General features: G+C 34.4%; 1 protein-coding gene and 1 pseudogene across 1 annotated transcript; one reads left to right on the top strand and one right to left on the bottom strand.

Annotated features, from left to right (window-relative positions):
• Positions 1–4,378: 4,378 nt before the first annotated feature.
• On the bottom strand, positions 4,379–5,585 carry LOC123201761 (annotated as a pseudogene).
• A 3,043-nt stretch (positions 5,586–8,628) lies between these two features.
• Positions 8,629–11,753, top strand: LOC123202363 (receptor-like protein EIX2). The gene is made up of 2 exons (XM_044618253.1): positions 8,629–9,193; positions 11,186–11,753. The coding sequence occupies exons 1-2, from the start codon at positions 8,736–8,738 to the stop codon at positions 11,637–11,639; spliced, it is 912 nt and encodes a 303-aa protein (XP_044474188.1). The 5' UTR covers positions 8,629–8,735; the 3' UTR covers positions 11,640–11,753.
• Positions 11,754–12,133: the final 380 nt, after the last annotated feature.

The raw sequence follows: 12,133 nt of genomic DNA on the forward strand, positions 1-12,133 counted from the left end.
GCCAAAAGAGATATGTCCCAAAACTTAAGATAGAAGTAGAGAAATGTAAAATGTTACCTATTCAGATGTCATCAGATGTATTATGTATGCTATGGTGCATACATGCCCAAATATTTATTTTTGATTGGGCTAGTTAGTCGATATGAGTAAATGTTGAAAAGAGCATTAAAAGGTTGTATATAGAATTTTGATATTATTAAGGCTCTATGGATGATTGATTATGTGATTAAGGATCGAACTTGTGTTTGATTGGCTATTGAGATATCAGTTGGGGAAATGTTTTTAAACCAATGCAAATTAAATTACGGCTAAGTTTTCTTACTCCAAAAGGGCCCAAATCTTAGAACGATAAGAAACAGAGATGCGTAACCGTATCCACATCGGAAGCCTAGTATATAGTTTGTTCAGTAAATGTGCAAGAAACTGTTTAGTTAAGAAGATTTTTTGTGAATCTAAGTAAACAGGACAATATTGTCAGAGCAATGGTTGTCTGTTGAAATGAAAGATCCTGAATTTTTATAAGATAACCAAACGTATCGACACTAGACACAACATAATAGGAGACTCCATTTCCAAGACGAAAATAAACATACAATATAATTCTATGCATTGTATAGTCACTGATCTATTGACCCAAATTCTTCCAAGAAAAGTATATCTTGCACATGTTAAATTTCTTGGATTACATACACTATGATTGATAAGTGTTAAGCTTATATATTATACTGATGACACAATGTCAAAAACCATGAATTTAAGTTCATTTTATGTTTTGAACTTACGTCCCAAAATTCTTGGGTTTTCACTGCATACATACCATTTTTAGCTCAACAAGATTGTAATGTCACACAAGTTAAAGATTGGCTCACTCACACAAGCAATCGCCTTTGGCGCTGAGAGAGCAAGCAAAACTGAGACATTATTCTTGAGAAATGTGATACTGAGAGAACATACCAATGAAAGACAAATTTCTCAAGAAAAGATTTATTGAAATAAAAATGTTGCCTTGATGATTGATTAAGATGAGGTCATGAATAGATATATTTGAAAATGACAGATTTGGATTCCCCATGTCCAAATAACTTGTGAATGCTATATGTGAGTTTTTGATATAGATAAATACCTGTAAGTGTGAAGATGATTAAGAACTCAGGTTAGGCGCTAAGGGTAGCGACTGAACTAAGATCTGTACAGTGTTGTGAATGATATTTAAGAAAATACACACTATAGCACATGATTTATAATATATGTGCATAAGTAAGACGACTAGTTAAAGTAGTGGAAGGATGAATCCCTGCTCTTTCACTGTGTGAGACTTTATGAGGATTACCTCATGTTGGTACCCTTTGACTTTTTACTGTTGTTCAATATTTACCCTTAGTGTTGCTATCTTAGCTTGGAACCTATGACCACACATGATTTAGTCTATAGAATATGACTAGAAAAACAGTTAAGTTTAAATTGAGAATTTCGAGTAGAAGAGGAAGACTTATATATTACATGTGTCCATTGGTCGGTCGATTATGTCACTCATATGGAGATTGGACTTGATCATGGATACATAGAAAAATAACACAATGATAAATGAGGGATTAAAGAGAGTTAGTGTTATCGAGTAAGTCTGGGGGTGCTGCGAGCCTAACCTTTATTTTTTTTTATTCGGATTAAAGCGACTATGTTATTCCTAACAAATGCATAATATTTAGCTTTCAAGTGCAGGTTGCTCGCGAGATCGCGTGACACATTTGCAAGTATGAAACGTACTGTTGTATGGGATTTCTATGGTTAAACATTTGGTTCAGGTCTTCTATCATATGTGAATGGGAGATATTGGATCCGGGTCTACCTGTGATGGGTCGACCCGACCCGACTTGATTAACTGCCAAATGGCAGTTATTGATGGTTATTATTAGCAGTTGGACTCATATATAAAGTCCTAATTGCCTCCAAAAAAAGAAGAACACCATTTTTGCAAAGAAAAATTCTCCACCCAATACAAAAACCATAGATCCAGTCTCCTAAGATGAAAAGCAATACGTGAGCAAATGGTGTCGTGAAAATAGATTAACGTCAACACCTCATGCCGTATTCGAAGAAACTTCATCGAAAATTAAAATGGGTACATAAATTCATATTTACAGATTTCACAGATTTTGATCCTGACATGTTTAATTATTTCCAACAAGATGAAATTATAACTTATTTTCATGTATTAACTGTGGTAGAGGGCTGATACATCAACTGGCTAGAAGGAATTTACTAGTCCTGATAAGAGAAAATAAACAATCCTATATAATTGCCTTTGAATTATTCATTCATAAGCTTTGCAAGTCAAATAGTTATTCATTTTGATTTGATCTTATTTTTTACTATTCTGCAGGTATTGCGATAACACAGTTACCAAGCAATCAAAATGGTCAATACCAGATGAGTTGAAGGTGTTTTCCCTATGTTGACTTATGAACTTATCGTTCCTTCTAATATTTGTAGAATCTTTCATTTTCTTAAGTATTTTTAAAAATTTTATCATTGCTTTGAATATTTTGTTGAAATATTTCATTTTCCTGATCATTTCTAAAATGTCCTTCTAGTTGGCCCGTGAACAAGCAGAAAAGCTTCACACAAAAGGAATAGTTTTAGAAGCATCTGCTAATTCTCAAGTACTTGTTTTTATTCCTTCCTCTGTGGTTCAAGCACCATCTAGTGTTGATAACTCTTCTGGCTCTATTCAAGAGGTAGCATCCAGTCCAGAGGCTGTTGCACCAGTTGTTGCTGTTGGCAACATACAATCTGTAGTAGCTTCTGGATCTTCAGAATTATCTAAGCTTCTTCTGTCTCAGCCAAAATTAACTACCTTTAACTCTGTACAATTTTTAAGAGATAAAGGGATTGCACTAGAGAGGTTGTTGTTGCGAAAATGAAGGGACTCGAGAAAAGTCAAAGTTCCCATTGAGATAGGAAAGACACTACTGAAGTTAATGTTATCCAAATTCAGAACAGACAAGCATTAGAAATTCATCCAACAATCAGGCAACTCCCCATATAAAAGATTATATCAAATGTTGAGAATTCGAGTTGCCTTTGACTCATTTTTCCTAGAACACAAAAAGTGGGACATAGATCCTGACAAACTATTATTGGAAAGATCTAATTGAATCAAATTAGAGGATACCAGAGGCAACACACTTGAAAATTTAGTAGAACTTAAGTCAAGATACTACAATCTGGTGACCTTACTAAAATTCGGAATCTCCCCACGGATTTGGTTGTGGGAGAGATTTAACAAATCAAATTGGTTGATAGATTTCCAAAACCACTCAGGCATTGTATTTGAAATTCCTGCATTTGATAAATCCAGAGAATGTAAATATTTTTGTGAGTGAACCCATGAAGGAAATCGAAGCCCTAAATAACAAGATCCCAACACTAAATATTCAAGCTGAAAGGAAGGAACCCAATCAAGACTAACTTTCAGCACCAATGAGTTTTCATTTGCAATAAACCAGCGTAGCCTTGTGAGATTAGTAAAGTGAACCTGAGAAAAAGTGTCATTCAATTGATTATAAGAAATATCTAGGTCTACTAATGATGAAAGTTCTCCTAAAAAAGATGGAATAGGACCAGGAATGGAGTTGTCATGCAAATAAAGAAACTGCAGACTTTTAAATTGCCCAAGTTGATCAGTAATCTGACCCCAAAGTTGATTGTAACTTAAATCTAATGACTCCAGTCTCTCAAAAACACATGTGGTGTGATAACCTTAAGCAAATCCCACTTCGACAAAACACGGGAGAGATGTTGGGTCTGCCTGTACTCTGTCTATGTATCCCACATCAGTTAGTGGTGGGAGAATTTGACTAGTTAAATAGCCTGTGAGCTTCTTAAACTATTAAGACGTGTTTTGGGTTGTGAAGCCCAGAAGCAAAACCATGATGGATTGTGTGTCCAAAGTGGACAATATCTTGACAGTAGGCTGGGTTATTAGACCAAAGATGTTACAAATGGTATCAGAGCGACTCCGCCTGTCCTCTTGAACGATGGTGGGGCAAACCTCAGTGAGGACGTTGAGTCCTGTAAGGGGGGTGTATGTGAGACCCTTAGGCAAATCCCACATGACAAAGCACAAGAGAGATATTGGGTCTGCCTATACTCTATCTATGTATCCCACATCGGTTAGTAATGGGAGAATTTGACTGGTTAAATAGTTTGTGACCTCCTTAAACTGTTAAGACGCGTTTTGGGTTGTAAAGCCCAAAAGCAAAACCATGATGGACTGTGTGTCCAAAGTGGACAATATCTTGACAGTGGGCTAGGTTATTAGACCAAGGATGTTACATGTAGAGAGAATATCTAAGATCTCAGACATCTCTTGACTCAATCAAAGCATTGTTAGAAAAATTGAGTGCAAGTCGCAAAGTCTTCCTAATGATTTTGGAATTTTTCCTTCAAATCTATTGTAAGAAAGATCAAGGAAATTGATGGAAGTCAAGTTTCCAATAGTAGTAGAAATTGTACCTTGCAACATATTCCATCTTAAACCAAGATGCTTAAGATGGTTAAATTTGTACAACCAAGCGGGTATTAAAGAATTGAAACTATTATCAGATAAATCAAGAAACTCAAGAGAAGTCAAGTTTTGAAGTCCAGTGGGAATCGGACCCTGGAAATAATTAGATCTTAAATTAAGGTATACTAAATTACCAAGACTAAAAACCCAAGAAGGAATCGAAGTGTTCAATTGGTTGAGAGAAAGATCAAGTTAGGTTAGAGATGAAAAATTTGCACTGGTTAGAGGAGGAAACTGACCAAGTTGACAACTTTGCAATCGTAACACTGCCAGAGAAGGGAGTGTATTTATCACCTTCAACCAATTATCATTGACTTTGCTAAGATCCACTGAGTCCAAATCCAGATACTTCAATGATGAAAGACGAGACAACCACCAAATTTTCTCAGTGTATAGATAGGAGTTGCTACCGAGGACAAGACACTGCAGATTGGAGAGAATTCCAAGTTGGTGAGGAACCCTTCCATGGAATTCGTTGTAATAGAGATTAAGATATCTTAATTTCTCAATTGAACCAAGAAATTCAGGCATCTGAATTCCTTCAAAATTATTATCGCTCAAGTCCAAGGAAACCAAATGCTTCAAATCAAACAAAGAGGGATTTATCTTTCCTCTCAACATTGACCTCAGATAAGCATCATATTCAGCCTCAGATGCATGATCTTTCAAAGCAGGATTTCTAAGGTTGAGCTCAAGAACATGGAGTGTCAAGTTGTCACAAACAACACCAGCCCATTGACAACAATCTCCATGACCTACCTTTCCAAGAGCCAAGCCGGTTGGTAGGATCTATGAGGTCATTTTGGAAACTTAAAAGTGCTTCTCTCTCAATTTGTATGCAACCTAGGAAAGAGCTTCCACTGCAAAAGCAAATGTTGATGGTTGCAATGGAACTAACTGCAGGAAAAGTGCTACAAGAACAGTGCTCATGATTGGTTTCATAACATGGGAGAGTTCGAAACGGAGTACTATATATTGTTTGTTTTGATATAATAATATCAATGTCATATCTCGTCATATTTCATTGTCATGACTTTTTGAAGAGTACTGGAGAGTAGAAGTCTTTTACAACTATTTAGTTTGAACATATGACCTAACGCATAGAAATTTTTTTAAGTTATAACCACTCTTTCATGCAGCTCAAAATTTTAAGTTGTATATGTTGAACAAGAATGATGCTTACAAAATAATAATTTTATTAATACTGAAAAATTATTATTTTAAATTTTATTAATACTCACACTTACATAAAAACTCACACCACTCACTCACAAAATAATAATTTTAAATTCATTTCATCTATAAAGCTTATCCTTAGCAAGTCAAGCCTCCTTTTAACAGTATAATAATTTTAAATTCATTTCATGTTATCCATAAATTTCATTCTAGCCTTCTTTACTTTAAATTCATTTCATCTATAAAGCTTATCCTTAGTAAGTCAAGCCTGCAACACTTGTTCATAATATGACCCGATCATTGAATCATTTGGATATCACAGATTGATTCACAAGTAGGATCATGAATTCTTGAAAGATAAGATTCTTTCTTCATGGAGCATCCTATATCTGAAACTATAAAGATAACCTTCAATATATGATGAATATTTTCATGCTTCAAAGACTTATGCTGCTTCTCCCTTCAATATGACCTGATTCTAGTTCTTTCCTGGAGCTTAATTAATAAATATTAGAATGTAAACCCATGGTTCATTTGTCAATGGATCCTTTTTTACTCAACTTGGAAGTTAGAATCCTGACAGGTAATTATTTATGGAATCTTGCCAAGGCAGAAGTTAGAAAAATCAAGGGAAATTGAAATCTTTGACAACTCTTCAAACCTTGGTGATCTCTCCGACCTGTTCTCCCACAGATACACAATTCAGAATTAGATATAAATATTCTCACTAAATCATAAATCTAATTAAAAAACAGAATTTGAGTTCATTCTTGATTTCTTTCAACTAAAAACATTTTATTATCACTCACCAAATCATAAATCTAATTAAAAAATCCAATTATCAACAATCAACTATCCAAAATTTAAGTTCATTATTGATATCTTTGCATAGACAAAAAAAAAGATGTTCATAGTATATGATAGAAATGCAAGAGTCTTTGTGTGATTGAACAATAACAAGGTCAAAGTTCACGCGTGAACAAAAACCACCAACAATAACTGGTCAATTAAGGGGTGTTTTTGGAATTCTTCTCAATTTATGGTAAAAATATTTGGACGTTTATATGTGTGGTAATTTTGTATATGAGGTTGATTTTTTCGGCAAAAATTTCAATATTCATAAAATCAAACCCTTTCTATGTATGTCTTCTTTTAGTTGCCTTGGAGTCCACACTGTTTAGGGGACCTACTCAATTAACAAGTATTGGAAAATTCTTGTAAATTTAGGCCCAAGTCTTATGGGTCTAATTAGTCAATCAAATCGATGATATCACCATGAAATCAGTGACATAAATAAAATTATATATAGTTATATATTAAATATTTATTGTGTTGTTTTTTCAAGGAGCAAGAAAAAAATAAAACTATCTTCACAACTCATGTGCATAGCTTTGTGTACAACCAATGATATGTTATTATGTGATTGAGTGTTATTTTATCTTTAATTTTAAACTATCCAATCGAATAATGATATGTCTTTGATTATATATAAAATTGTACACATTATTTGTGTACATAACATTACTCGTAAGAAAAAGTAGTCGATAAGTTGACAAATTTTTGGGAAAGCTATATTTATTTTTATTAAGCATATTTATATATAGGAAATACGAAAGAGAGTTCTCTGCAATCTCTTCATGACAAGTTCCTAACCATAAGCCACAAATTGCTTCTCTATATTTTCTCTATGACAAGCTTCTAATTATGAGCCACAAATTGTTTCCCTACTTTTGCTTCAAGAAAAGCTCCTAATTATGAGCCACAAATTGTTTCCCTACTTCTGCTTCATGACAAGCTCCTAATTATGAACCATAAATTGATTCCCTATAATTTCTCCATGACAAATCACTCGAAACATGAAATTAACATAAAATAATACTTGACTAAGTGCAACAAGGATTCACATATCTTACTTTGAAAGTGAACAAACAAACTGAAAATAAAATAAAATAATACTTGAGCTTCTAGAAGGATGTCAATGGCTAACATATTGAACAACATTAAACATAAATTTATCCAATCCAGTGGTATTTATGACTAATCATATGCAAGAAGAGTACTTTCATCCTTAACAATCTAACCAAATTGAGTAGATACAATTTGACCAGTTCAACCTTGAGTCAATCTGATTCAATGAAAAACATGTTTTGACCTTAGCCTAGATGGGACTAAACATCAAGTTCCAGTCAAACTGGTTCAACCAACCGATCTGATCTATGTTTTAGAACAATAGCAATGATGTTGAAGAACAATAAGCTCTCATGAAAGGAAAGTAGTGTAACTTTCAGAAAAGTGTTTTGATGTGCAATGACTAAAGCCTATCATATTGAATCAATTCTTCTCACAAGTAAAACCATAACGGCTTCATAGATGCCTATTTTTTTAAGCACCATATATATGAAATTATACAGAAAACCTGGAGAAAATTTTGAAGACCTCTCCTATGCAATTAATTGATTTAACAACATTCAATGAAATATTTTGTATCTTTTCGTTCTCCAAAATGTTGTCCTCTTATAATTGACTTTGAAACTGCTCTGTTAATCGGTCCTGCTATAATTACAAGAACTTGAAGATTCCGGGAAATTATTTGCCATTTTTCAAACAGAGAAAACAGTTTATAAAATCTTGAAAGAAAGTTAGAAAAATCAAAGTTCAATTTTGTGGTCCTCTTTTAATTTATTTGGAGTCTACTCTGTTAATGTGGTCTACTGATACAAGAAGCATTTGCATTTTTTTTTCCAAATTGTGTAATTGTGTTAGGTACTGATAGCAATGTATATTAACTTGGAAGTCAAAACCGTCACTTAATCTTCCTTGTAATTAATTGACAACGAGAGCACGGGATTAAATATCTTTGAAAATCTTGCTGCATTAGTAAAGAGCAAGAAACTTCATGGAGCTTCCCTAGCAATTGTTTGGATTTGAATGGTTTCCCAAGTCAAGTTAGCAAAAAGCAGTATAAATATCAAACCATTGACAGCGTTCTGGTATGCACATTTCCTTAAAACAAATGAAGCAAACCATGAGAATAGTTGTTGCCTTTGTTTTCATTGCTGTAGCGACCATCAACATTAGCTTCTGCAAAGGAAGCTCTTCTGTTGGTTGCCACCAAAGCGAGAGACTAGCACTTTCAAGGTTCAAGCAAGATCTCACGGATCCTGTGAATCGGCTTGTCTCTTGGACTTCTGATCATGAAGATTGCTGTACATGGTCTGGTGTTGTCTGTGACAACTTGACGGGCCATGTGCTTAAGCTCAACCTTAGAACTCCCCCAAAGAAAGAGTATTCCACTCCAGCTGAAGTTGAAGCTCGTGATCGGTCAAAATTGTCCGGTAAGATAAATCCGTCTTTGGTTGATTTGAAGAATTTGCGTTCATTGGACTTAAGCGACAACAATTTTGAAGGAGTAGAGATTCCCAGATTTCTTGGATCAATGCAGAATTTAAGGTACCTCAATCTATCTCTGAATTCATTCCAGGGTATGATTCCTCCCCAACTTGGAAACCTCTCTAATTTACAGTATCTTGGCCTCGATGGCATATTAGATGTGAAGAGTTTGTGGTGGTTATCTCGTCTTTCTTTGTTGAAACACCTTGACTTGGATTGTGTGGATCTTAGTAATTCCTCTGATTGGTTGCAAGTGATGCACACTTTCCCTTCCTTAGTAGTGCTAAAATTATCACACTGTAAACTTCATCACTTTCCTCCCCAACCTATTGCAAATTTTTCATCTCTTGCCTCCCTTGATCTAAGTGGAAATCATTTTGAAGGTCCAATCCCTGAAGGACTTCAAAACTGGACATCCATTAGACATCTTGATTTATCTGAAAATGACTTCAATTCTTCAATGCCCAGTTGGTTGTACAGACTTAGAAATCTTGAGGAACTTTTCCTCTCGTACAATAGCTTGCAAGGCTCGATGGATGGCCTAGGAAACCTGTCATCTATCAAAGTACTTGATCTCTCAGAAAATCATTTTGAAGGAGGAATGCCAGTATCATTTGGAAGACTTTGCAAGTTGAGATCAATGTCTCTTGAAGCGGTCATACTGAATCAGGAAATATCTCAAGTCTTAAATATTTTCTCGGAATGTGTTGCAGAAGTTTTAGAGAATTTGAACTTGGCATACACTCAACTTTTTGGTCCATTGACCAATCAACTTGGACAGTTTAAAAATTTAAAATCTCTTCTTTTAGTTAACAACTCAATTTCAGGTCCTATTCCGAGGTCATTAGGAGAACTTTCATCCTTAAAAGTTCTATATCTTTCGTATAACCAATTCAACGGAACTCTTTCTAAAATCCACTTTAACAATCTCACAAGACTAATTGGATTAGGAGCATCTGGAAACTCATTAACGTTTAAATTCCCTCCTCAGTGGGCTCCTCCATTTAAACTTCTGTACTTAGGATTAGGTTCTTGTCATTTAGGCCCCAATTTTCCATCTTGGCTTCGTTCACAAAGGAGTTTGTTTTACCTTAATATATTCAACTTAAGCATTTTTGACACTATTCCACAATATTTGTTTAAATTTCCATTAATATTTTAAAATCTCTCACACAACAAATTCTATGGCAAGATTCCAAATTTAATCGAGTCAAGTCAACTTGATGTTCTTGACTTGAATTCAAATAATCTATCAAGTCTTTTACCTCAGATACCCATAAATATGTATGTACTCGATCTTTCCAACAATGCTTTTTTAGGATCCATGTACGCTCAGCTGTGTAATGAGATGAATGAGTCAAAAAGTTCGATGGAAATACTCATCCTCAATAAAAACTTCTTATTAGGGGAATTACCTGATTGTTGGATGAATTGGAAACACTTAAAAGTTCTAAATTTAGAGAACAATAGATTCTCTGGAACCCTTCCTCTTTCTATTGGGTCTTTAACTTCTCTTCAGTCATTAAACCTTCGCAAAAACAACTTTATTGGGGAAGTACCTTTGTCACTTCAGAATTGTACAAAATTAGTTAAACTTGATCTTGGTGAAAATGAGTTTGTTGGAAATGTCCCTGCATGGATGGGAGAAAGATTTTCAAAAATAAAAATTCTCATCCTTCGATCAAATAAGTTCCAAGGTCTTTTACCAAGCAAACTTTGCCATCTCACTTCTCTACAAATCTTAGATTTGGCTTATAACAATTTATTTGGAAACATACCAAGGTGTATCAGTAACTTTAGCGCCATGATGAGAGGGAGTGAAATGGATGATGATATAGAGTATCTATCTAATAATGAATATTTTAATTCAAGTTTTATGGAGGATGCATTACTTGTGAATAAAGGTGAAATGGCTAAATATAATACAACTTTGAAATTTGTAAGAAAGATAAATCTTTCAAAAAATAACTTCTCTGGAGGCGTCCCTATGGGAGTGGCGGATCTTTCAACGTTGCAATCACTAAATTTGTCTCACAATTCTTTGACTGGCAGAATTCCAGAGAACATTGGTGCTATGAGTTCTCTAGAGTCCATTGATTTTTCTAGAAATCAACTTTCCGGTGAAATCCCACAAAGCATTTCAAAGCTGACATTTTTAAGTGTCTTGAACTTATCCAACAACAAACTTTCTGGAAGAATTCCTTCAAGCACTCAACTACAAACCTTTAGTGCATCTTCTTTTACTGGCAATGAACTTTGTGGTCCTCCTCTTTCTAATAATTGCACAGTGAGCGTTCCAACATCCGTCGATCAGAACAGAGGAGAAAAAGAAGGTAATGAAGATGGAGTAGACTGGTTTTATGTCAGTATGGCTCTTGGATTTGTGGTGGGATTCTGGAGTTTTGTAGGACCTCTATTCTTCAACAGGAGATGGAGGCGCATGTATTTCCAATTCCTGAATCGCCTCCAGGACAAACTGGGCAGTGTTGTAAGAAAATGTTATTAGACTTTTTGTGTTTCTCATTTGATCTTTGAATGTTTGGAGCTAATGTATTTCGTATTTTCTACAGAATGATGTTATTAGTGGTTATGATATTTGAGATCAATAAATCATGTTAGTGCTAATTTCCATTTGAGTTTGGCATATAAAGTTGCAATTTACGAAATAAAATGATTGAATAATATTTTGATACTCAGCTAGTTATAAGCACTCTTTCTTGCAAGCTCAAAATTTGAAGTCGTATAAAACAACTGAAATTAATAAACTTCTTTATTGTAAATTCATCTCATCTATAAAGCTTATCTTTAGTAAGTTAAGCCTGCAACATTTGTTCATAATATAGCTTTAATCAAAAGCCCTAGAATAGAAGATGAAGACTTCTTTTTATGATAGTTTTAGAAATTTACTTATTATTGCGAATCATTTCAAGTTTCTCTCTTTTACACCTTGCCAGAAAGACACAGAATGTGTACTCTGTAAAATCTGTTGACTACAGTAAC

Source organism: Mangifera indica, chromosome 18, assembly GCF_011075055.1.
Source record: "Mangifera indica cultivar Alphonso chromosome 18, CATAS_Mindica_2.1, whole genome shotgun sequence".
Classification (NCBI taxonomy): Eukaryota; Viridiplantae; Streptophyta; class Magnoliopsida; order Sapindales; family Anacardiaceae; genus Mangifera; species Mangifera indica.